At 34.8% G+C, this 26,103-nt stretch overlaps 2 protein-coding genes across 2 annotated transcripts; both read left to right on the forward strand.

The window, feature by feature from the left end:
* The first annotated feature begins 604 nt into the window (after positions 1 to 604).
* Positions 605 to 1,519, forward strand: LOC141489909 (trace amine-associated receptor 7d-like). Its single transcript, XM_074190260.1, has one exon. It carries the CDS (start codon positions 605 to 607, stop codon positions 1,517 to 1,519), a length of 915 nt encoding a protein of 304 aa, XP_074046361.1.
* Positions 1,520 to 16,371: 14,852 nt separating this feature from the next.
* LOC141489911 (trace amine-associated receptor 7a-like) lies at positions 16,372 to 17,418 on the forward strand. The gene has a single exon (XM_074190261.1). The coding sequence runs from the start codon at positions 16,372 to 16,374 to the stop codon at positions 17,416 to 17,418; it is 1,047 nt and encodes a 348-aa protein (XP_074046362.1).
* The last annotated feature ends 8,685 nt before the right edge of the window (positions 17,419 to 26,103 follow it).

The following is a 26,103-nucleotide window of genomic DNA, read 5'->3' on the forward strand; positions in this document are numbered from 1 at the left end:
CACCCAGGGATTGTTATTTTAGGGATTTTTGGCCACTTCCTTGGCTAAGTTCCATGAAGTTTGAGGTACTTTAGACATTAATTTAGAATTGAAAATATGAAGATGGGCAAAGTAATAAAAGGTGAATCTTGAACTGGGGAGTCTTTAATATCTCAATGAACTTCAAAGAGGAGCTTATCAGAGGTAGATAATGAGGGGATTAGAGGGGAAATGACCAACACAAATAATAATGAACTGTCTTTGTGCTGATCTTTAGTACACTTTTCCAAAGATATTTATTTAGTGGTGTTTTAGATTAGGGGAAGCAGTTCTACTGAGTTAAATGGATATATCAAAAATAAAGCTGAGAATGGGGGATTGCTAATAGGAAAGGAAGAAGGAATTAAGGATTTATATAGTGCCTACTGTGCCAGGTAATGTGCAAAGTTGTTTTACAAATATCATCTAAGTGAAACGAATATGAGCATGAATTTATTTTATATTTCAGGAATATTGGAAATGTCATTGATAACTTTTCTGTGATTATTAAGGAAAAAAGATACATATAAGCTGAGAATCATGAGTAGCAGCAGTGAGTCTGACCCTGTAGCTGTACAACTCTGCTATGAGAACACCAACGGCTCCTGTATTAAAACTTCCTACACCCCAGGACCCCAAGTCATCCTGTATTCTGATCTTTGGCTTGGGAGCTGTTCTGGCTGTCTTGGGAAACCTCTTAGTCATGGTTTACATCCTTCATTTCAAGCAGCTGCATTCTCCAGCCAATTTTCTCATTACTTCTTTGGCTTTTGCTGATTTTTTGGTGGGAGCCACTGTGATGCCCTTCAGTATGGTGAGATTAGTGGAGAGTTGCTGGTATTTTGGAGAGAGTTATTGTAAATTTCACTCTTCTTTTGATGGGTCATTTTGCTATTCTTCCATTTTTCACTTGTGCTTCATCTCCATTGACAGACACATTGCTATCACTGACCCTCTGGGCTATCCTACCAAATTCACTCTGACAGTTTCAATATTATGTATCTTGTTCTCCTGGATTCTTGCCCTTACATATAGCTTTTCACTTTTTTACACAGGTATCAATGATGATGGGCTGGAGGAATTAGTAAATGCCCTCAGCTGTGTGGGAGGTTGCCAGATTGCTGTGAATCAAACGTGGGTACTGATAGACTTTCTTTTGTTTTTCATCCCCACTCTGGTGATGATCATTCTTTACTGTAAGATTTTTCTAGTAGCTAAACAACAGGCTAGAAAGATTGAAAGTGTGAGCAGTAAAACCAAGTCATCCTCACAGAGTTATAAAGCCAGAGTGTCTAAGAGGGAGAGAAAAGCAGCAACAACACTGGGTATTGCAGTGATTGCATTTGTGCTCTCGTGGTTCCCCTATTTTATTGAAACAATAATTGATGCATTCCTAGGGTTCATCACCCCAACATGTATTTATGAAATTTTAGTTTGGGTTGCCTATTATAACTCAGCCATGAACCCTTTGATCTATGCTTTCTTTTACCCTTGGTTTTGAAAAGCAATTAAACTAATTGTCACTGGGAAAGTCTTCAGGGGTCACTCTTCAACAATAGATTTGTTTTCTGAACAAATTAAGATTTTAGATTGAAGCAATTAAAATATGGAACAAAGTTAAAAATAAAACAAGTGAATTATTATGAGATGTGTGGTCTCTTCATTCAGTCCAAATCCCAATTTTAGGGTTAATGTTTAGTAAAATTGGCTTACTATTCCAAGTTATATGAGAATAATGCTGTCTTCAAAGCTTTACTACTGTTCTTGTCTTTTCCCACTGGACATTTATTTCTGTTTATTATTCCTCTGGATCAAGGTATAAAAGGATGCTTTTTTTTCTCTGCTGAATATTTTATAATATTATCTAATCCCCCTCCCTCTGTTAGAAGTTCATTTGCAGTAGATGCAGCACCCATTTTGCCTTTGCTGATTCTTTCCAAAAACATCTGATACCATTTTTCTTTCAAAAAATTATTTCTAAATTTTCACACAAAATAAATTTGAATGATTTTCTATTATGAATGCACCAATTGTATTTATTTAAATTAGTAGCCCTAAAATGTTTTCACCTCTACTTTGAATTATAGATTTTTTCTTTGCCTTTTATTTTTTAATTATAATGTAGGTGAGGGATCCATTCCACCTATGGCCAATAATGGAGTTGAGTCTCCCTGTAAAAGAAATTCATACACAACAATGGATTTCTGCCCCCAAGATCCTTAGCTTTTTATTACTGTCAATGAGAGAACTACCTAAAGTTAACTTAACTCTACACAGATGGGTTTATTTTTGGTTTGTAAGTACATTTTATAATTGTTTTTTATATCACTGCTTCAATAATAATAATAATAAGAAGAAGAATCACAAACAATTCTATAGCATACATACAAGACACTGTTCTGAGTGATTTGCAAATATTTTCTTATTTTTTTCCACAAAAGCCTGAGGAGTATGTGCTTTCACCCACATTTTGTAGTTGAGAAAACTGAAGTTAAAAGAGGTAAAGTAACTTCCTCAGGTTTGCAAGTGCTTAAGGCTGGATTTGAATTCAGATCTTCTTGACTTAGTTGCTCTCTCATTAGTAACAATATCCTACAGTAATATAACATTACCAATCCAGTAGTTAGGGCAGAATCTAATTTGCTTTCACAACTATTTGCTCATTCCATTAATAAATGAGACTTCTTTAATCATTTACAAGAGTCAAAAAATTAATCAGGCAACATCGATTGTGGGGTGTTGTTCAGTTGTGTCACAGAGTTGCCCCAATTTTAGGTTGCAATTATATTTATATGTTACATGTATATGTATATATATATATATATATATACACACATATATAGGTATATACATATATATATGTAAGATACACATGTATATTATGCTACTGCCTGTCACATGCTATCAACTCTTTTACAACTATGTAGGTTATAATTTTTGTTACTTCTTTCTGAATAGTCATCAATACTTTGAACAACATTTCTCTTTCAGTAAATAGTATAGGAAATTTTTAAAAGAGATTGTGGGTGTATTTATTTTAAATCTTTGTGAACTAATTCATAAATAAATAGGAAAAATACTGAATTAGTATAATTTTTTGTATTTTAATGTGCAGCAGACCTGTCAGAATCCTTGATTCTCTTTGTGCTATGAATTATGAATTAAATATTAAAATATCAGATAATTTGTTTCTTCCTTATTTTTTAATACTTGTGACATATCAATCTTATATCACTATGAGAATCAGTGTCTCATCTCTATTCCCCTAGAGGACAGATTCTTTATAAAGGGCCTTTTTCTGGTTTAATTTGAAGATTTTTTTTCCCCTTTGATTTTCCACATTTAGTACTCATTTAGTCAGTGTTCAGAGGATGCCTGCAGCCATTATTGTACTGTATTATGTGGGCTGCCCACATAAACCAATTGAATGTACAGTGGGAAAAGAAGGATTTTACACCTTAGATTTTTCATAACACATTTCTAACTGGAATTAATATTAAAAAAGATAATTTGGTTCAGTGCTAGTATGGTGAGCAAAGGGTCCATCTGTGAGTAGTGTCATTTCCTATAGTATCCTTCTATTCAGAAACCTGAGACATTCTACTTGTTTCTTAGAGAGAAAATTCAATACACTGAGAATGTTCACTACCTAAGATTGGTCTAGGGGAAATGAAACAAATCAAGGACAATAAAATGGAATGTGGAGGATGATAGATTTAGTTCTGAAAGGAACCTTAGAGGCCATCAAATCTTATACCCTCATTTTACAGATGAAGAAACTAAGTTTTAGAGAAATTTGTATCTTGTCCATAGTAATACTATTAGTATATGTTCAAGGGAAAATTTAAACTCAAATCTTCCAAACTCTACATCCAGAACTATATACTCTTTGCCACTTAACTGTTCTAATATCTCCAGTGTCTGGAAAGCAGGCTCAGATAACAAAAGCTTCACTCCAAAACTGATGTTTCTAAAAACCTTCCTTTCCAAGTTAATTAAACTGTATTCTGTTGCACTGATGTACCTTTCTGATAACACAATGTTGAGAAGTCCCCTATATCTTTACTGGAGGTAAAGGGTTTATTTTATACCTCTTCTTTATGAAAAAAAATTTATTGGACCATAAAATCATTCTGCTGTGTTCCAGTCCTTGGGCCAGAAGTAATAACGGTAAATAGGATTTTTAAATAGTCTTTTATTGGGATCATCTAGCTCTGCCTTGCACCCAGGCACTCAAATTTCAACATTCTCTGATAATACTGATTTTTTTTTTATTCTGAAACATGTTTCTTTCCTCCCATAGCACTGATGTTTACAAAACTCACTCCATTCTCTTTTCCCCTAAATGTTATATGTTGGTCCAAATGTCCAGAAGTCCAAACTTAATAACTATATGACGTCCGATATCACTGTCCATTACATGCTTCATTAATTTTTTTCCTTCATATTAAATAAGAACATTGCACAGATGAATTCTAAGAGACAGTAAAATTAAATCTTTTTAGATGGGTTGGACATTCCTGATTGTTCTTTGGAGGTAGTATCATTATTGTTGTCCACTCAGTCTAGCTAAGTTGCTATTTCATGACCTAATCCTATTGATCTTGTATTCCCTGAGATGAAATGCTTATAAAAATAATGTAGCAATACAAAAAAGAATAGAATAGAACATAGAAAAAAGACTGAGCAATGTTAAATGATAAAATAGCAGTTAAAAATATTTCTAAATACTTGTGAGATTATTTCTAAACACTATCAACATAATTGAGTTGTCTACTATAAAGCTTCTTTCCTTTCTTGACTCAGTCTTTTGCTGCTTAAAGTAGAAAGTTCTAGTACTTATACATTATATCCTATGGAATTTCAGAAGGGCAACCTCAGAGGTCATAGAGTTCCTCTGCTTTGTTTATTGAAATAAATAAAAGGGAAATGTGATCCAGGTATAGTAAAACTAACCATGGACACTTCTGGGTCCCATAGATATAAAGTCAAAATCAAAAGAACAAAAAATGTCTGTCCTCAAGGATGTTGGATTATATCAAGGGAAACAATATAAGATTTTGGATTTAGAAACCCCCAAAAGACCTTCAGTTAGTCATGTGTTCCAATCCCCCTCATTTTGAAAATAAGGGAATTCAATTTCAGAAAGATTAGACAGTTTTCCTAAAGTCACCCAAATAGTATGTGGTAGGAAAAAAAGGATTAATACCAGGTTCATTGATGCCAAAGGCCCTGTCTTCCTGTTATAACATATTTCTCTCCTTCCTGTTGTTCACCCTTCATTTTCAAAGAGAAGTAATCATTTCATGGGGTGACATCTTGATTCACCCACTGATTGAATTTAAGTGAGGTAGAGTTGGACAAAGTCATCAACCTCACTCTCTCAGAGTCATCAAAGTCCAGTGGTAAGACAAAAGTTAGGACAACTTGTGATGGTGCAGAATACAGTGGATGACCTTGACATTTTTACTGTCTGACCAAATTCTAATGTCTACTTCTGCCACCTTCATGGATGCTGGAATAAATTCTTTTTACCCACCCTTTTTTCAGGAAGAAAATCTTCACATGTTTGGAGCAGACATCCCCCTAAATCGCTAATGCATTCAAAGTCTATCAGTTACCCTCAACCTGATTTAGCCCATCTGCCAAGATATGGAAACAATGTGGTAGGGAAAAAAGTGACCTTGGGGGGTCTACAGACCTGAGTTAAATGACAATTTCTAACACAATCTTATACAATCTGGAAACTTCACATCACTTCTCTTGATGTGTTTCCTCACATGCAAAATGAGGAGGATTGAAAGGGATGAGTTCTAAAGTCTTTCATAGATCTATGATTTTCTACATATATATAAAACCCCAAAGAAATACATTTCAAAAATATTAGGAGGCACTAACGATTGGACAATAAGGGCAATTATTTTGTCAGAAGAGTGCTAAGGAAATATTTTGAAAGAAAATGGGGATTCTAAGAGGTAGAAGCGAGGAGAAAATTACTTCCAAACATTCTGGACAAAGGACAAATATGGGAGGTTGAATTTGTCTGCTAAAAAACCGCACAAAAATTAGATACTATATATAGTGTTCTTGAAGGGAATAATACATATAAAACCTAGAAAAATATTCTTGATTCTAGCTGTCAAGGGCTTTAATCAGAAGAGTCTGTATCCTGCCTAATAGGCAAAATGGAACCTCTAGAGATGAAATCTTATTATTTGATAAATAAAACCAGTAGAATAATTTTCTAGTACCCAAGATAACATGAATGAACATATATTGAAAATGGAACTACATTCTGAGTAACTGAAAAACCTATAATGGCACTAAAGTGAATAATGAAATATACTTGCCTCTTCCCAGCAGAGAATGATGCAAAAATTAAATGATGTAGCTAATTATCTAGTTTCGCAATTGTTTTTCTTTGTCAATAGTTCAAATGTGGAAACTGGGGAAAGAAGTTTGGATTTAAAATGATTGTGGTACAAGAGTTATGGCATAAATAAACATTTTCTAAATGAATGACTGAATTAGATCAGGCAGACTGGAAATTCCTTTTTCATTTTCAACTGCAGATGACTATATTAACAATGCTGGCTAGGTCAGTCACATCAAACACAAAACACACTGTCAGACTATTCAGTTGTATTAGAATGAATAGAAGAGAATTTTGCTGAAATTAGTCATAACAGTGGCTGTCATTTGGCAGCTTTAGACCTAGAAGGGTCATTTAGATAAATGGGACCAAATGGTTATAGGATTTAGAGCTTGAGGGATCTTAATAAGCTCCTGGTCTAGTACCCTCATTTTATAGGTAAGGAAACTCAAGGTCCAAGAAGACAAATGGCTTACCCACTAGCACATACAAACACAGGAATGGCACCAGGAATAGCCTCTCAGTCCTATAATCTCTCCTCTCCACTATATGTAAAATGCTTGCAAAACGTAAGTTTCCTGTACTACTTCATTTTATTTTATTTTATTTTTTGCAAGGCAAGGGGGTTAAGTGGCTTGCCCAAGGCCACAGAGCTAGGTAATTATTAAGTGTTTGAGGCTGGATTTGAACTCAGGTACTGCTGACTCCAGGGCTGGTGCTCTATCCACTATACCACCTAGCCACCCCCCTGTACTACTTTAAAAATTAAACATTTGTATGAAAAGCAAAGAAAACAGAATCATACTGTCCGGCATGGAATTAAAGAGCATGTACTTTAGTCTTGTAATTTAAAAAATAAGGAAACTGAAGTAACCCAAAGTAATGAAATTACTTAGTCAAATTTGCAAAAATTTTTTAATTAATTTAGCATTTTATTTTTCCCTAATTACATGAAAAAATAAATTGTCAAGTTGTGCAAAAAGCATAGATCAAAAAATTACCAAAGAAAAATTAAAGTTAAAAAAATCTGCTTCAATCTGTATTCAGACACCATACTTTGATGTAGATAATTCCCACCCTGTGTCATCTCCCACCTTCACTTTCCATTTTGTTTTATGAGGTCAAATTTGGGGCTTCTAATTTGAAAACATAAGGAGGAAGGAAGGAGGGGGAAGGGGGGAAAAAGAGGGAGGGAAGGATGGTAGAAGGAAGGAAGGAAGAGAGAGAGAACAAGAAGAAGGAAAGAAAGGAGGAAGGAAAGAAAGAAAGAAAGAAAAAATTAATGGAAGAAAATGAAAGTAAAGAGAAAGAGGGAAAGGGGAAGATATAGGGAGGGGGAAAAAACAACAAAGCAGAGAGAGAATCCTTAAGCACTAGATAGATGTAGGGCTCAATGAATGAAAATCCTAGACAGAGTCAGAGCCAAATCGCTTGAAAATGCTAACAGAACAGGAAGAAGGCCTGGAGTCTTCTTCTTTGGCTAGAATTTAAGTTCATGCTATACTCTGTCAGGATCTATTTTGTCCATCTCTGTCAGAGTAAATCACAGGTTTTCTTATGAATATTCAGTATCACTTTCTATACTGACTTGGCCTATAAACGAGAGCTATGTAGCTATAATAAATAAGCCAGCTTCCTTGTAGGTAAGGATATGACAGGAGAGGGTGTAGGCACCAGAGAAAAGAAAATAATTAAAGGGAGGTATAACAATAACTTTGCTACACTCCCTCATAGGAAAACACATAGCATGACAGAATTAGTGCTAATGAATTTACCCTATAAAAGAATAACCACCTCTGGATTCCAATGGAATTATCACTAGAAATACCTAAGCTTTATACGCAAGTCTCTGATAGAAATATGTTGTCCAGGGAAGAAATTGGAATGTATCAACATCTCACATTCTTTATCAAGTTAAGGTCTAAATGAATGCAGAATTTAAACATAAAGGATGATTCCATAAGCCAAATAAAAGAACAAGGAATAATCTATCAGATCTATGAAGAGGGAAGGCATTTAATGACCAAATATAAGATAGGGAACATTATGAATTGCAAAATGGATAATTTTGATTACATTAAATCAAAAAGGTTATGAACAAATAAGACCAAGGCAACCAAGATTAGAAGGAATGTAGAAAAATAGGTAACAATTTCACAGCTACTGTTTCTGATAAAGGACTCTTTTCTAAAATAGAGAATCAAGTCAATTTTATAAGAATAGTGTTGTAATCTAATTGATATATGGTCAAAGATATAATCAGTCAGTTTTCACAGGAAGAAATTAAAGCTATCTATACTTAGTTGCATGAAAAAATAATCTAAATCATTATTGATTAGAGAAATGCAAATTAAAACAACACTGAGGTGTCACCTCAAATCTATCAGATTTACTAATATGACAGAAACGGAAAATGATCAGTGTTGGAGAAGTTGAGGGAAAACTGGAATACTAATTGCAGGGTGTTGGAGTTGGTGTTGGAGAACTAATTCAACCTTTCTGGATGTTGGAATGATGACCAACAGGCAATAAACCTGGGTATACCCTTTGATCCAGCAATACCATTACTAGGTCTGTATCCCAACAAGATTATAAAAAAGGGAGAAAGACCCACATATACAAAAAGTATTTATAGTAGCTTTTTTTTAATGGCAAAGAATTAGAAATTGAGGGGATGTCAATCAAATGGGGAATGACTGAACAACTTATGGCATATGAATTTTATTGAGCACTGTTGTTCTGAAAGAAATCATGAGTGGTGAGACTTCAGAAAAGCCTGGAAAGACTTACCTGAAGTGATGGTGAGTGAAGTAAGCAGAACCAAGAGAACATTGTCCACATTAACAGCAATATTGTAAAATGATCAAGTATAATGGACTCAGCCCTTCTCAGCAGTTCAATTATCAAGGACAATTATCAAGGACTTGTGATGGAAAATGCCATCCACATCCAAAGGAAAAACTATGATCGTTTCTTAGGCAATCCGTTATTTCAGCCTCAAGTACCTGGAAGATCAAATCTATTCTCCTTTCAAGTACCTCAAAAGAAACATCACTTCCCTCCAAACACTTTTTAGAGTTCTAAACAAACATTCTGCTTTTAAAACTGATACCCTGGAAAATGGAATCGAATCTTCTCTCTCATCCAAGACAATTCTTGTAGACCCGTTCTATATCCTTAAGACTCCTCAAATGTTGTACCGCGAATAAAAACCAATCCTCTTACTAAATGATTTCCAAATGTTTTGAGGGCGATCACTGAACATCTCCCAAGCCAGGAATTAACCTTCTCTTCAACTGTTACTCAGAATCAGGGATTTTCCTATTCCTCTCCAGCTTTCTGCATCTTTGTTCCCTCCTGAGTTCTTTACTTTGGAATCCTTACCATCACCCTCCAAAGTAACCACTCAAGCACCAGTTACATGCTAACTTAATCTCCTAGTTATTTGTTTCAGCACATACCCATCATTTTAAAACATTTACATATATATATATATATATATATATACACATATATGCATGTGTACATAGTGTGTGAAGTATGAATATATGTTATATTCATATTCTAATATAAATATACAGTACATATTGCTGTATATCTATCTGTCTTGTATTTAATTATCTTTGAATATTGTGGATACTACCCTTGCCCCCCATTATCATCACCTTTCCCTAATATGAAATAACTTGTCAGGAATATTCTCGATTTTGTACTTTTATTCCCAATATCTAACTTCCTGATTCTTTTTCTGCCATGAAACCTTAAGCAATCCTCATTCTTCTTCTAAGTTTTCACTTTGTTCACCTGTTATTTCAGAAATATTACAACATTATTCTTCAGACTCAGTCTTTTGGGAATTGTCTTTCACTTTCCTGTGTCCTTGTTTTGTATAAGTGCCCTGTCCTGAACAACTAGACTACAGTCCCACCAGATTTTCAGCCTTCACAACAACCACTTGCACAGCCATGACATCCTATCAGTAATATTAGTTTATTTTCTGTCATTCTTCTCATGTGATATGTTTATTCTTTTTTTTCAAAATAAATTAAGTCAATGTTTCTTTGCAGTACAAGTCAAAACTCCTTGTGAGAGAGATGATCAAAGTAAAATAATATAAGCCTGGCACAGGGATTGGGACTGATGATTATGGGACGTTTTGAAAATATGTGATTTGTTTGTCATTTCAGTCACCAAATAGAGAAATGGGTTCTCATATCAACAGCATTGAGGTATAGATGATCAATTAGTTAGCATATTAATTACTGATAAATCCTTGATTAATTCCATTAGGTTTTATAGTCAAATTTCCTTTACCTGTGTTTCTACAATCTTCCCTTTTCAGATAATAAAAGTAGTAAAAGTAATCAAAGTTCGAACTTTTATAGAGAGCCTAGACTACCTCTTGAACTGGGAGGAGTAAAGGGGAGAGGAGTCAAGCATACACTTATTCATGCAGTAGTGACTAGAATCAAGCATACCCATTAGAAGGCTAAGAATCAGACAGGTGGAAGAGGGGTAGGGAGAAAGAATGAATTTCCTTTCTATTATCTTAGTGAATTTACATTTTAGAACAGAGTTTAAATGAAAAATGGAGAGGGAGTCAGGTCCACAAATAATAGTTCCTTAATAGTACAGTAGAGGTTAGACAAATATTTCTCTTATATTTCTCTTTCCACAATTCCTTGATTGCCCACTATTGTGGCAACTAAATAGTACAGTATAGAACTGAACATGCAATCAGGAAGATTCAAATCTAGCTTCAGATACTTACTAAGAATGTGACCCTGGAAAAGTTACTTAATTTCTCTCTGATTTTGCATTGTGCAGATTAAGGTTAATAAGAGCATGGGACCTGATATGACTGGTAGAAGTTGATTTAGTTTCAGGGGGATGTATGCTGATCATGGCTAGCTTGTAGCCTTTTCTCTTTTTTCCTTAACTGTCCTTTCTGTTTTCCTCAGCCCCAGTTAATAACTGTTTCTTCTTTGTTTATACTTATTATCTTCTGAAAAACTTGGTAAAGGATTGAACCTGTGAGATTTTTGTAGTAACCTGTGAACTTTTGCACCAACCTGTGAATTAAAGTCTATGACTTTTCTTACCTTCCTGAGTTAGAGTCTACTAATTTCCTCTGAACTCCCCACTTCACCTGCTCTGGCAGCAGTCAAGACAAGGAGATTATAGCAATGACTTGGAAAAACTGGAACAAGGAGACCAAAGGAGATTCTGTCATCTTAGAAGGGCGGGATGAAATACAGCTGAAGAGCATTTTCATAGCAGAGGAGAGATGAACCAATTGGGGGGGGGGGATGTTTACAAAATTTGGGACAAGTTTGCAAATTTGGAGTCTATGCTTTCCCTCCTCAAAAATGCAAGGATTCTTGTCTATCTAGGGACATGTCTTATACCCCCTATTGAATATGTAAAGTCTTAAAAGTAATTTGCAACTACATTCTGAGATGTTTCAGTTAACTCTCCAAATCAGTGTTTTACTTATTACATCCATTTATTATTTTATAATAAGGATTAATAAATCATCCAAGAAATTTTGGCAAGAAATAGTAGACATTCCAGGGTTAAGAAGTAGACACAATGCAAATAATAATTAGGAATCATCTCTCTCTATTATTTATACACACACAAACATATAAAATCTAGGTGGAAATAAAGAGGAAGATACAAAAAACAGTGGGAAACAGGCTGAACATGGAGTCAGTAAACTTGACTGTGAATCCTGACTCTGTCCCACACATAGATATTGTTATTGAATGAATAATTTAATCTTTTCTAGGTATCATTTCTCTCATCTATAAATTTTTGAACTGAGCTAATGACATTTAAGATTGCTTTCCATTCTAAATTTATTATCCCATGAAAAATTATTCTATTGTTAGTCTTTCTCTACCATTACATTGAACTTGTAATAAGCTCTGGAACATCATATGCATTTCTACATCTGTAGACTTATTCACACCTTTCCCTTGGCTTACATTGGTCTTGTCCTCTGCCTCTACAAGTACTACATTTCATTTTAAGTTCAGCTGAAACCCTACCTGATACCTTCCCCAACCTCTGCTTAAAGCCTTTGGGAATCAATCATCCTATCTCTTAAAGCCCTCAGTCTCTGAATAAAAACAAAAAAAAAATCACAGTTTAAAACATCTTAGAAATTTAGTTTCAGGCAGTATCAGTCAATAAGCATTTATTAAATACTTACTTGAGATAGATTTTCTGAATTATTTACTCATGATTTCATTTCTTTTCATTTTGTTTTTCTTTCCAGTATGCTTCCAGAATAACTCCAATATTGTGGGAATCAGAATCAAAGACTGTCTCTTTTCCTTTCTAACAGTTAAAGGATGCAGCTGTTAACTGTGATATCGCCAATGTTGGTGAACCATCTCTATAGGTCCAGAGACTTCCTAAAGCTGGGTGTACCCAATCAGTGGCATTTTTTTGCAAGGCAGTGGGGTTAAGTCCCCACAGGTAGGTAATTATTAAGTGTCTGAGGTTGAATCTGAACTCAGGTCCTCCTGACTCCAGGGCCAGTGCTCTATCCACTGAGAAACCTAGCTGCCCCAAGTGTAGGTATTTGAAATCAAAACAGGCTGATTAGAGAACAGAGGAAAATCACCTGGGACTCTAAATACTCTATGTTCAGAGGCACTACTCAGTTCCCAATCAGTTTGGGGCATGCCATTCTAGATGCCTCCATAGTAACCCTGCCTTGAAGAACATTAATTTCTCCTCTACTGGGTCTAAGAAAGGTCTGTGCTCCTTAGAAACTGTGTTTATTTTAATCAGGCTCTTTTTTCTTCAATCATTTCAGGCATGTCTGACTCTCTGTGACTTCAAATGGAGTTTCCTTGGCAAAGATAATAGAATTGTCTGCCATTTCTTTCTCCAGTTCATTTAATAGATGAGGACCTAAAGCAAACAGGATTAAGTGACTAGTTCAGGGTCAAATAACTAATAAGGGTCTGAAACTAGATTTGGACTCAGAAAAATGAGTCTTCCTGACTCTAGGCAAGCACTTTATCTACTATATACCCAGCTGTCCCAACAGGTGTTTACTCTCTTCCTATTCATACTGAAAATGCTTGTCCTTCATTTTCAAAGAAGAATATGACATCAGGGAGGTGATGTCATGCCAAGCACATGAATTGGATTTGAGTGAGCAGGTCATCAACCTGTGCAATGTCAGCAACCTCAGTATGTCCTCCTGTGGTATCTGATATGAATCAGGCAGGTATGGGCAGGAAGACTGGAGATAGCCCAGGGTGGGAGGCAATCTGGAGGAAGGAACCTTCCCAAGGTCACACAGCTAGTAAATGCATTTTACTCCCTTCTGCCTGACTACAAGGCTAATGCTCTACCCACTGCCCCACCTAGCTAGTTCATAAAAGATGCCTATTCATTATATGTATTTTATAGATATTAAGTTACTGTACACATAAAGCTAGACTATCTAATTTTTATGATGAATGCAGGGAGGCAGCATGACACTGTTGACTGAAGCTTGAATTCAGAATCTTCACTTAGGGTCTTGGGATCTTCTCCAACCTCTGGCACTTAATATACTTGTGACCAAGGGCAAGTCATATAACTTATCACTACCTACAGTCAACTCTCAAGGATTATGAAGTTGTCCGCTATCATTAGCAGAGGGAATTTTCATACCAATAATTCCCCATAGTAATGAAATGACAGGTAGGTACACTCTAGGGTTATATTAGGAGGTTTAGCACTTCTAGTATGGAGTTTTGACAAACCCTTTTCAGGACTGCTCATTCACCTTTGAACTTTCCACCAGCTACCCAGTTCTCAATGAAAATGTTATAGAACAACCACCAAACCTAGATAAAACTGTCTTGACAGATAGGCTAACCAAGTTGAGGATAACCAAAAGACCTCAAACACATCAGTGAGTCTTCTCCCCTCACCCCAATGGGCAGATGAAAACAATAGGAAGGCACCTTACGCATTTGCTGTACAATGGTATAATATTGAAGACATCAAGGTACATCTCAGGCCATCATCCATCTGACTTTTATGCTGCCACTGAACCTTGATGACTCTCCATAAGAGAGTGAGGCTAATGACTTTGAGAAACTGACTCTTAAGTCCAATTCACCTACCAATCAATACTTCTCTTGCTGTCACTGATCTTCAAAAATGAAGGAAAAACAAAAGGTGCAATCTGTCTCAACCCCAACCAATTGCAGATAAGTTGTGAAATATTTATACTATACAAAAACTCACCAACGAGATCAAATATTGATCAGATTTCAAGAAATAACAATTTTTTCATCTTGGCCTGCTATTTCTTATACAATGCATGCATGTGTTTTACAAGTATGGACATGGATATAAGTAGGCTTGTACATGTTCTGTATACATATGTGTGTAAATATGTTATATACAATGTATAATTCTGTTTAATATATATATGCATATATATATGCATATATATATGGAGTGTTTTCCAAAAAGCTTAGTGTTATCTTAAACTATTAAAGTTCTAAACTGCAACATTTGTGACACCCTGTATATAGAGGGGCAGCATTGAAGAGGAGAAGGAAAGGTTGCTTTGTAAGGAATTATGATAGAAGGTTGATTTCTGGAAAAGTCTTTTAGCCACTCAGTCCTCTCCTTAATCACTCCCACAGAACTCGATAACATTGAAAATTACACTGCATTTGCAATTTGCTTCGGTCACATTAGCTGTTTTTGACACTAATAAAATTTATGTACATTCAAGGCATAGCTATAAGAATAATATGTATTCAAAGTTCCCAATAAAATCCTCCTTTGATGCTTCAATATAATATGGAAACACCAAAGATTATGAATGGATCCAATCATATTCAGGCAGATTGGAATGAAAAAGATGAAGTATGGATACAATAACTGCTTATATATTTGTAGTCTAAGAATCAGCTAGCATTGGAAAAATTTCTAAAAAGTAATTGAGGAGGTTATGCTCTAACATGGGCAGCCAGCACCTAAGAAAATAGAGATCATTGTTAAATTATCAAGGGAAACTATTAAATATATCTACATTTGCCTATTATATATATATTTATATCTATATATGCTTTTATACACATGTAGGCAAGGTGTCATAATGTTAAGCTTAAGTTGTTATATGTACAAAAATGCATGCACATACATATATGTATACAATTATAGTTCATATATGTTTGTATATTCACAATATAAGGGCAGTACATTCACCATAAATCCATAGAACAAAAAAGATATTTACATAAATGTGCCAGTTTTACAAAACAAAATTCATAAATAATGCTTCCCTAAGACTAAACAGTAGCAAAGCAGAATAAATTCTTTACTAATTGTTATTAGAAAGAAGTTTCTTCTAATTCACACCTTTTCACTCAGGGATTGTATATCAGGTGCTTTCTGGTACTTCCTTGGATAAGTTCCAGAGAGGTAGAGCTACAGAGGCATGAACTTAGAGTTGACAATGTGAAGACTGGCAAAGTAATAAAAGGTGATCCTTGAACTTGGGAATCTTTAGTATCACAAGGAAGTTTGGAGAGAAGCTTGTCAGGGGTACAAAATGAGAGGATTAGAGAGAAAGTGACAAAGCAGATAAGCATGGTCTGTCTTGGTGCTGATTCATAGTACACTTTTTTCAAAGCTATTTATTTAGTGGTGTTTTAGGTTCAGGGAAAGCAGTTATATTGAGTTAAATGGACTTACCATGAGTATAACAGGATGGTGGATTGTTTATAGCCCGGGGGAAGGAATTAAGGATTTATATATTGCCTACTGGGCCAGGCAATGTGTTAAGTTGTTTTACTAATCTCAGTGGGGGGAATTATAATTCATGTACAGTTTTAGACTTGGTAAAGACATATATTTATCTTTTTTCCAGGAATATTGGAAACATTAATGATAACTTTTCTGTGATTACTAAGAAAAATAAAGGTGCTTATAAACAAGAGAGAAGAAAAATGAGCAACAGGAATGGGTCCCAGCCTACAGCTGTACAGTTCTGCTATGAGAACATCAACGGCTCCTGCATTAAAACTTCCTACTCCCCAGGACCCCGAGTCATCCTCTACTTGGTCTTTGCCTTTGGAGCTGTTCTGGCTGTCTTAGGAAACCTCTTGGTCATGATTTCAATTCTTCATTTCAAGCAGCTGCATTCTCCAGCCAATTTTCTCATTGCTTCCTTGGCTTTTGCTGACTTTTTGGTGGGAGCCACTGTGATGCCCTTCAGCATCGTGAGGTCAGTGGAGAGTTGCTGGTATTTTGGGGAGGGTTACTGTAAATTTCACTCTTCTTTTGATGGGTCATTTTGCTATTCTTCTATTTTTCACTTGTGCTTCATCTCCATTGACAGATACATTGCTATCACTGACCCTCTGGTCTATCCTACCAAATTCACTCTGACAGTTTCAATATTATGTATCTTGTTCTCCTGGATTCTTGCCCTTACATATAGCTTTTCAATTTTTTACACAGGTGTCAATGATGATGGGCTGGAGGAATTAGTAAGTGCCCTTAGCTGTGTGGGAGGTTGTCAGATTGCTATGAATCAAACCTGGGTACTGATAGACTTTCTGTTATTCTTCATTCCCACTCTGGTGATGATCATTCTTTACTGCAAAATTTTTCTAGTGGCTAAACAACAGGCTAGGAAGATTGAAAGTGTGAGCAGTAAAACCAAGTCATCCTCACAGAGTTATAAAGCCAGAGTGTCTAAGAGGGAGAGAAAAGCAGCAACAACACTGGGTATTGCAGTGATTGCATTTGTGCTCTCGTGGTTCCCCTATTTTATTGAAACAATAATTGATGCATTCCTAGGGTTCATCACCCCAACATATATTTATGAAATTTTAGTTTGGGTTGCCTATAATAATTCAGCCATGAACCCTTTGATCTATGCTTTCTTTTACCCTTGGTTTCGAAAAGCAATTAAACTGATTGTCACTGGGAAAGTCTTCAGGGGTCACTCTTCAACAATAGATTTGTTTTCTGAACAAAATAAGATTTAGAGTGAAAAAATTAAAATGTGACAAAATTAAAATGGATCTCGTAAATTTTTATCAGATGGAAGTGTAGTCTCTTCAGTTTTTACAGTTTTTACAGTTGATGTTTAGTAAAATTTGTTTACCATGCCAAGTAACATGTGAATAATGGTGTGTGCACACTGTCTTCAACGTTCCACTCCCTTTTTCAGTCTTTTTCTCATTGGACATTTATTTTTATTCATTTTTAGTCTCTCTTGGACCAAGAGGTAAAAAGATGCTTTTTTATCTCTAATGAATACCTTATAATCTTATCTAATCCCTTCCCTCTGTTACATGTTCATTTGTAGTAGATATAGCATCTATTTTTTCTTCCAAGAACATCTCTGATATCTTTTTTCTTTTAAAAATTGTATTTAATTTTTACATATAATAATTTTGACTAATCTTCTATTGTGAAGTTAACTATTGTATTTATTTAAATCAGTAGCCCTAAAAAGTTTTCAGCTCTATTCTGGATATAATTTTTTTTCTTTGCCTTTTTTTTAAAGATAATTTTGTGAGAGAGTCATCCCACCTGTGGCCAGTAATGAAGTGAAACTCAGTATAAAAGGAGTTCATACATTAGCAAGGATTTTCTGCCCCCATGTCCTTGGCTTTATATTCTTGTCAATGGTAGAACTACCTAAAATTACCTTAGCTTTATACAGCTGTTTTTGGATTGTAAGTGCATTTTATCATTGTTTCTTATGCTACCACTTCATTAATAATAATAATCACAAACAAATATATACTATATATACTAGGCACTGTCCTGAGTGATTTACTAATATTTTCTTATTTATTTTTAACAACAATCCTGGAGAGTATGTACTTTTACCTTCATTTTACAAATGAGAAAAGAGAGACAAACAGGAGTAAAATTCCTTTTTTAGGATTGCAAGTGTCTGAGGTTGAATTTGAATTTATATATTTTTGATTTAAGGCCCATATTGTTTCCACTATACCAAGCTGCTGCATCAATAGTAGTAATATACATGAATAACATAATATTACCAAAGGAGCAGTTAGAGCAGAATGTAATTTCCTTTCATAACTATTTGCTCATTCCATTAATATCTGAGCCTCCTTTAATCATTAAAAAAAGTCATAAAATTAATATGAAAGAGCATTGATTTTAGGTTGTTGTTCAGCTGGGTCCAACCATTTTTGATCCATTTGGGGGTTTTCTTGATAAAGATCTTAGAGTGGTTTGCCATTATCTTTTCCAGCTTATTTTACAGATGAGAAACTGAGGCAAATAATGTTAAATAATGTGCCCAAGGTTACCCAGGCAGTTACCTGTCTGAGGCCAGATTCAGACTCATGACAATGTGCCTTCCTAAATTCAGACCTAGCACTGTAACTGCTGTGCAATTCAGCTACCCAAATTTTAGGCTGAAATTACAGTTATATATGTGTATATATATATATATATATATATATATATGTCTATACATATATATATATGTATGTATGAGTGTATAGGATATACCTATATAATGTTTTTGCTTACTATATGCTATCAACTATGTAGATTATACCTTTTGTTACTACTTGCTAAATAGTCATCAGTTCCATGGACTGTTACTTTCTCTTTAAGTGAATTTTTTTTTAGTTTTTGCAAGGCAGTGGGGTTAAATGGCTTGCCCAAGTCCACACAGCTAGGTAATTATTAAGAGTCTGAGCTCGAATTTGAACTCAGGTATTCCTGACTCCAGGGCTGGTGCTCTATCTACTGTACCATCTAGCCACCCCTAGTTCAGGATATTTTAAAAGTTATTGTAAATATATTTATTTAATGTTTTATTTTTTTAATTTTAATACTAATTAGTAAAATTATTTCATAATTTAGAGATGAATGGGAGAAATGTTGAAATGTTATAATAGTTTTTTGTATTTAAGTGCATAGCAGACCTGTTAATAAATGTGATTCTCTTTGTACTGTGATCTGTGAATTGGATATTAAAAAAAATTATATTAAAAAAGCAGAAAATTTGTCTTCCTTATAACATAATACTTTGCTTCATATCAGTCTTCAGTCACCTTGGTGGGAATCAGATCCTACATTTTATAGGACTGCATTCCTCTAGAGCACAGATTCTTAATAGAGGGGCTTGTCTCTAGGAAAACTGGAAAGTTTCTTCAACTTTGTTTTTCTATATTAAGGCCTAGTTTAGTCAGTGTTCAGAGGATGCCTTCAGTCTTTATTGTACTTTCAAAGTTATTTAAAAGGGATGTGGGCTCCTTTCATATCCCATTTAAAATATACAATAGGCATAAAAGGATTTTAGATTTTAGATTTTTCACAACACATTTCTAACTGGAATTAGCCTTAAAAGAGATAATCTGGTTCAGTGTTATTGCTCATCTGTGAGCAGGGTCATTTTCTAAAGTCTCTGACTTCTATTCAGAAACCTGACACAATCCACATATTTGTTAGAGAGAAGTTTCTACACTAATACTGAGTGTTCTGTCCCTAAGATTGGTGTAGGGGAAATGAAGCCAAATAAAGACATTAACATGGAATGTGGAGGATCATAGATTTAGTGCTGAACCTTTTAGGCTCTCAAATCTAAAATTCTCATTTTACTGATGAAGAAACTAAGGATTAGAAAAGTTGTGTCTTGTGGCATAGTTAACATGTTTTCTTTTTAGATTTTTGCAAGGCAATGGGGTTAAGTGGCTTGCCCAAGGCCACACAGCTAGGTCATTATTAAGTGTCTGAGGTCACATTTGAACCCAGGTACTCCTGACTCCAGGATTGGTGCTCTATCTACTGCGCCACCTAGCTGCCCCCCCCCCCATAGTTATCATATGTTCAAGGGAAGCTTTGAACTCAAATCTTCAAACTCTTCAAGCAGAATTGTGGCTTAGTTGTCTAATGGCTCCAGTGTCTTGGAGAGAAGGCTCAGATTATATAAAGGCTTCACTCCAAAACTGATGTTTTTCAAGCCTTACTTTCCAAGTTAATTAAACTGTACTCTGTTGTACTGGTGTGCCTTTCTGATAACACAATGCTGAGAAGTTCCCTGTAGCTTTACTGGAAGGTTTATTTTATACCTCTTCTTCATAAAAAAGTATTTATTTCCTGAACTATAAAATCCTTCCCCCAACTTAATTTTCTTGGAGCAGAAGTAATATAGGTAAATAGGATTTTTAAATAGACCTTTATTGGGTCACATAACCCTGCTTTGCAGCCAGGTACTCAAATTCCCTGACAATTCAGGATTTTGTATTCTGAATCATATCTCTCTCCTCCCATATCACTGATGTTCACAAAATTCACTCTATTCTCTTGTCACCTAAATGTCATATGTCAGTCCAAACGTCCAGAAGTCCAAACTTAGCACCTATATGACTTCAGGATTCATCTCCATGGGTCTCAGTTTTTTCCTTCATACTCATAACATTGTCCAAGATAAATTCTAAGATTCATCTAAAATAAATGTTGTTTAGATAGGTTGAACATTCCTGATGCTTTTTTTGGAGGTAGTATCTTTATTGGTTTCTAGTGAACCCAGCTAAGTTTACTTTCCATTATTTCATCGATTTTATCTTGTATTATCTGAGATTAAATGCTTATAAAAATAATGCAGTAATAAAATGCTAAATGGGGTAGCCAGAGGAAGCAGTTGATAGAATGCCAGGGCTGGTGTCAGAAACATTCATTTTCCTGAATTTAAATCTTGCCTCAGACACTTACTCCCTGGGAAAGTCATTTAACTTTGTTTGCCTTTGTCTATAAAATAATCTGGAGAAAAAATTGGCAAACCACTCTTGTATCTTTGCCAAGAAAAATCCCAAATGGAGTCATGACTGAAAAAACTGAATAATGCTCAATTATAAGGCAGAAACTATCAAGACTATTTCTATATACTTGTGAATTTTTTTTTCTAAACACTAGCAAGGTTTTTGTCTACTACAAAGCTCTTCTCCTTACTTGAATTGGTCTTTTGCTGCTTAAACTAGAAAGTTTTATCACTTAGATAATATTTTATCATATTGACTCTCAGAAGGGCAACGTATTTCAGAGGTCATTGAACTCCTGTGCTTTTTTTATTGAAATAGATAGGAGGGGGCAGCTAGGTGGCACAGTGCATAGAGCACCGGCCCTGGAGTCAGGAGTACCTGAATTCAAATCCAGGCTGAGACACTTAATAATTACCTAGCTGTGTGGCCTTGGGCAAGCCACTTAACCCCATTTGCCTTGCAAAAACAAAACAAAAACCTAAAAAAAGAAAAGAAAGAAATAGAAGGGAAATGTGATCCAGGTATGGTAAAACTAGCCATGGACACTTCTGGGTTCTGTGGTTACAAAGCAAAAAAAAAAAAAAAAACAAATACTTTGCCCTCAAGGATGTTAGACTGATTAAGGGAAATAATATAGGTTCTTACATTTAGAAACCCCCCAAAGACCTTTAGTAATCATGTGGTCCATTTTGAAAATAAGGAAATTGAGTTTCAGAGAGATTAGACAATTTGCCTAGTCACCCAAATAGTAAGTGATAGAAAAAGGATTAATACCAGGTTCTTTGATACCAAAGACCCTGTTCATCCACTGTACCATATTTTTCCCTTTCTGTTCACTCTTCATTTTCAAAAAGAACCAATCAAATCATGGGGTGATGTCTTGACTCACCCATTAATTGAATTTAAGTAATGCATAATTACACAAAGTCATCAATCTCCCTCTCTGAGTCATCAAAGTTTCCTACAAGACAAAAATTACAAAAACTTGTGAAGGTGTAGAATACAATGAATGACTTTAGCATCTTTATTGTCTGACCAAGTCCTAAGCCCTCCATAGTGCCTACTTCTGACACTTTCATGACTGTTGGAACAAATTCTTTTCATTCACCCTTTTCTCATGAAAAGCATAGATCTCCCCCTAACTTACCAAAGGGTTTGAAGTCTGTCATTTAGTTCCTAACTTCAACCTAGGTTAGCCTATCTGCTAAGATATGGAGACAATGTAATATAATGGAAAGAAAAGTAAACTTGGAGGTCTATAGACCTGACTTGAAATGACATTTCTAAACAAACTTTCACATTCTGGAATTTCCAAAGTCTCTCACAGATCTTTGATCATCTAAATATAGGCTAATTGTTTTTTAGGATTTTTTGCAAGGCAATGGGGTTAAGTGGCTTACCCAAGGCCACACAGCTAGATAATTATTAAATGTCTGAGGCCAGATTTGAACTCAGGTACTCCTGACTCCAGGGCCAGTGCTCTATCCACTGTGCCACCTAGCTGCCCAAATACAGGCTAATTTCAAAGGATAGGATAGGAGGCCCTAACAATGCGGGGTATTTAGAGAAGCTTTCTTGTCAAAGATGATACTTAAAATAATTTTTGAAAGAAGTTGGGGGATTATAAGAGATAGAATTGAGGAGAAATGTGCTCCAAGCATTTTGACAGCCCTGAGTAAAAAGTACAAATATGGGAGGTTGTATTTCTTCTTTGAAAAACAACACAGAAAGCTAGAGATAATGTGCTTGAAGAAAATAATGCATAGAAAAGGCAGAAAGATATGCTTGATTCTAGTTGTCAAGGGTTTTAAAATACAGAGGAGTTTGTATCTTGTCTAAGAGGCAAAATGGAACCCCTAGAGATGAAATCTCTTGATCTGATATATAAACCCAGAAGAACAATTTTCTTTTACCTAAGAAAACATAAATGAAAATATTATTTAAAATGAAATTGAATTCTGAATAATTGAAAAACCAATATTGGTCCAATATACTTGCCTCTTCCCAGCAGAGTATGTTGCATATATTAAATGAAGTTGTTAATATATTGGTTATCTTGTTGCATAACTGTTTTTCTTTGTTAAAAGTTATAATGTGGAAGGCAAGGAAAGAGGACTTGTATGAAGGTGACTGTGCTACAAAGACTTATGACATAAACATTTTCTAAATGAATGACTAAATAGGTAGATTGGCAGGCAGAATGGAAATTCCTTTTTCATTTTCAACTGCGGGTGTTTATATTAACAATGTTGGCTAGGTCAGTCACACCAGGTCAGTCACACCAAAAGCAAAATACATTGAATTTCATGCCTGACTATTTTGTTGTATGAATAGAAGAGAATTTCAAGAAATTGGTCATAACAGTGGCTGTCATTTGATTGACTTAGAAGGGTCACTTAGATAAGTGGGATCATACATTTATAGGATTTAGAAGAACCTTAATAAGTTCCTGGTACTGTACCCTCACTTTATAGGTAAGGAAACCCAAGGTCCAAGAAGACAAATGGCTTACCTACTATCACACAGGAATGGCACCAGGGTTAGTCTCTAAGTTCAATAGTCTCTCCTTTCCACAATATGTAAAATAATTTTTCTTTCAAAAAGTGTACTACCTGTATTACTTTAAAGATAAAACAACTGGATGAAAACCATAGAAAACACAATCATACTGTGTTAGGGATGGAATTAAAGAGCATTACTTCAGTCCTGCAACTTTAAAGATAAGGAAACTGAAGCCCAAAGTAATGGAGTTATTTGGTCAGATTTACAAACTTACTTTTAATATTTATTTAGTATTTTACTTTCCCCCAAATACATGCAAAAGCAATATTTAACATTTGTTTTTAAAAATTAGTTCCAAATTCTCTTCTTCCCTTCCCATCCTCACTCATTGAGAAAAAAATTGAGTCATTCTTGTGTAAGTCACGTAAAACATATTTCCTTATTAGTCATATTCTGAAAAAAAGACCCCAAAAAACTTCAAGAAAAATATAATTTTAAAAAAATCTGCTTCAATCTGTGTTTAAACACTGTATATTGATATAATCACTTCCCATCCTGTCTTATCTCCACCTCCATTAATGTTCCTCCAGGGTGAAGTTTGGGGCTTTTAATGGTGAGGGTCTTTTTAATAGATCTTTCTTAGTTGTCAAGCCTTTTCTAATGGGCACCAACATATTTATCATTCTTCAAATCATCTGACAAAAGGAGATGGGAATTGACTGTTTCAGATTCCAGTTATATCACTCAGGAAAGAGAAATAGTCAAATGAAGTGTCTAGACCCCTGAAGGTTAATATCAAAGATAAATGGGAGAACATAAAATCATGGGATAGTATTTTCACTCCAAATTGGGATTATATCCTAACTTGCTAAGGGATCATCCTGGCAGTGAACATTTCTTGATGATCTACTTTTCCTTTGAAACAATTTCCTTGTAGTTTAAATGAGATAGGTGAACTATTATAAATAAGCTAGTTTCTTGTGGAAGCTAAGAGCTATGAATGGAGCAGAGGGGTGGGGAGGCACCAAAGAAAAGAAAAGAAAACAAAACAAAACAAAACAAAACAAAACAAAACAAAAAGAAAAGAAAAAGAAAAGAAAGAGAAAAGAAAAGAAAAGAATTAAAAGAAAACATTGTGCACTTTAATAGAAACATTGTGAGATAATCAAGTATAATGGACTCCACTCCTCTCAGCAGTTCAGTGATCAAGGACAATTCTAAAAGATCTGTGATGGAAAATGCCATTTACATCCATAGAAAAAACTCTGGATTCTGAATGTAGAGGAAATCATACTATGTTCACTTTTTGAAACTTCTTTTTTGATTTTTTTATTCTTCCTCATGTTTATCCCCTTTATTTCTAATTATTCTTTCACAACATGACCAATATGAAAATGTTAAACACAATTACATACACATACATATATATGTATACATATACATATATATGTATGTGTGTGTATACATATATATATATGCAGCCTATATGAAATTACTTGATGCCATAGGGATGAGAGAAGGGAAGGGAGATTGATAGAAAAATATGGCACTCAAAAGCTTGCCAAAATAATAAATATTGAAAACTATCTTTGCATGGATTGGAAAAAATAAAATGATATTAAAAAAGAAATATGATATACATCCTTCATAGAAACTTTTTATCCTTCTCTTATGTAGTGGTTCCAGTCCTGTTTAACTGTTTAACTCATCTTGATCAAATTTGGGGTTTCCTGGGAAAAGGTACTAAAATAGTTTTCTATATTCTTCTCCAGCTCATTTAACAGATAAGGAAACTGAGGTAAACAGGAATAAATGCCTTTCCCAGGGTCACACAGGTAGTAAGTATCTAAGATCAGATTTGAAGGATAAAGATTCTGCCCCACTTCAGGTCTTAACTTTCTCAGATTTGTTAGTTCCTTTGTTTATTTGTATGCTTCTTCATTGGTGGGGCGGGGGGGCTGATCTAGATACAATAAGGCAATACTTCAAGACAGTCTCAGGACAATCTATTGATCTATAGGAACATGTATTCTCTTTCTGGGTGAAACTGAGGAAGAATATAGTCTGATTTTCATCATGCCTTGACTGAAAATTTGTTTCTGGACAGGAAAAAATAAATTAGAGAAGTAATAGATAGTCAACCTCATTCAAAATTTATTTTGAGAAACTTCTTACTGCTATCTCATATTTTTTCCATCCTTTGCATTTTGCCATTCTTATTTAGTGTAATCTCTTGTTTAAAACAAGAGTTTTTCTACATGTCTTATTTTCCTTGATCTAGTGGAACTTCTTTGAAGTCTGTATGACTTTATCTGACTTTGTATCTCACTTAGGATCTGCCTGCTTCCTGACCCAGAAATGGAAATTTGTATTTGCTTTTTGCATTCATGACCTATAAGACCCTTCCTTTTGTAGAGC

Source organism: Macrotis lagotis, chromosome 5, assembly GCF_037893015.1.
Source record: "Macrotis lagotis isolate mMagLag1 chromosome 5, bilby.v1.9.chrom.fasta, whole genome shotgun sequence".
Classification (NCBI taxonomy): domain Eukaryota; kingdom Metazoa; phylum Chordata; class Mammalia; order Peramelemorphia; family Peramelidae; genus Macrotis; species Macrotis lagotis.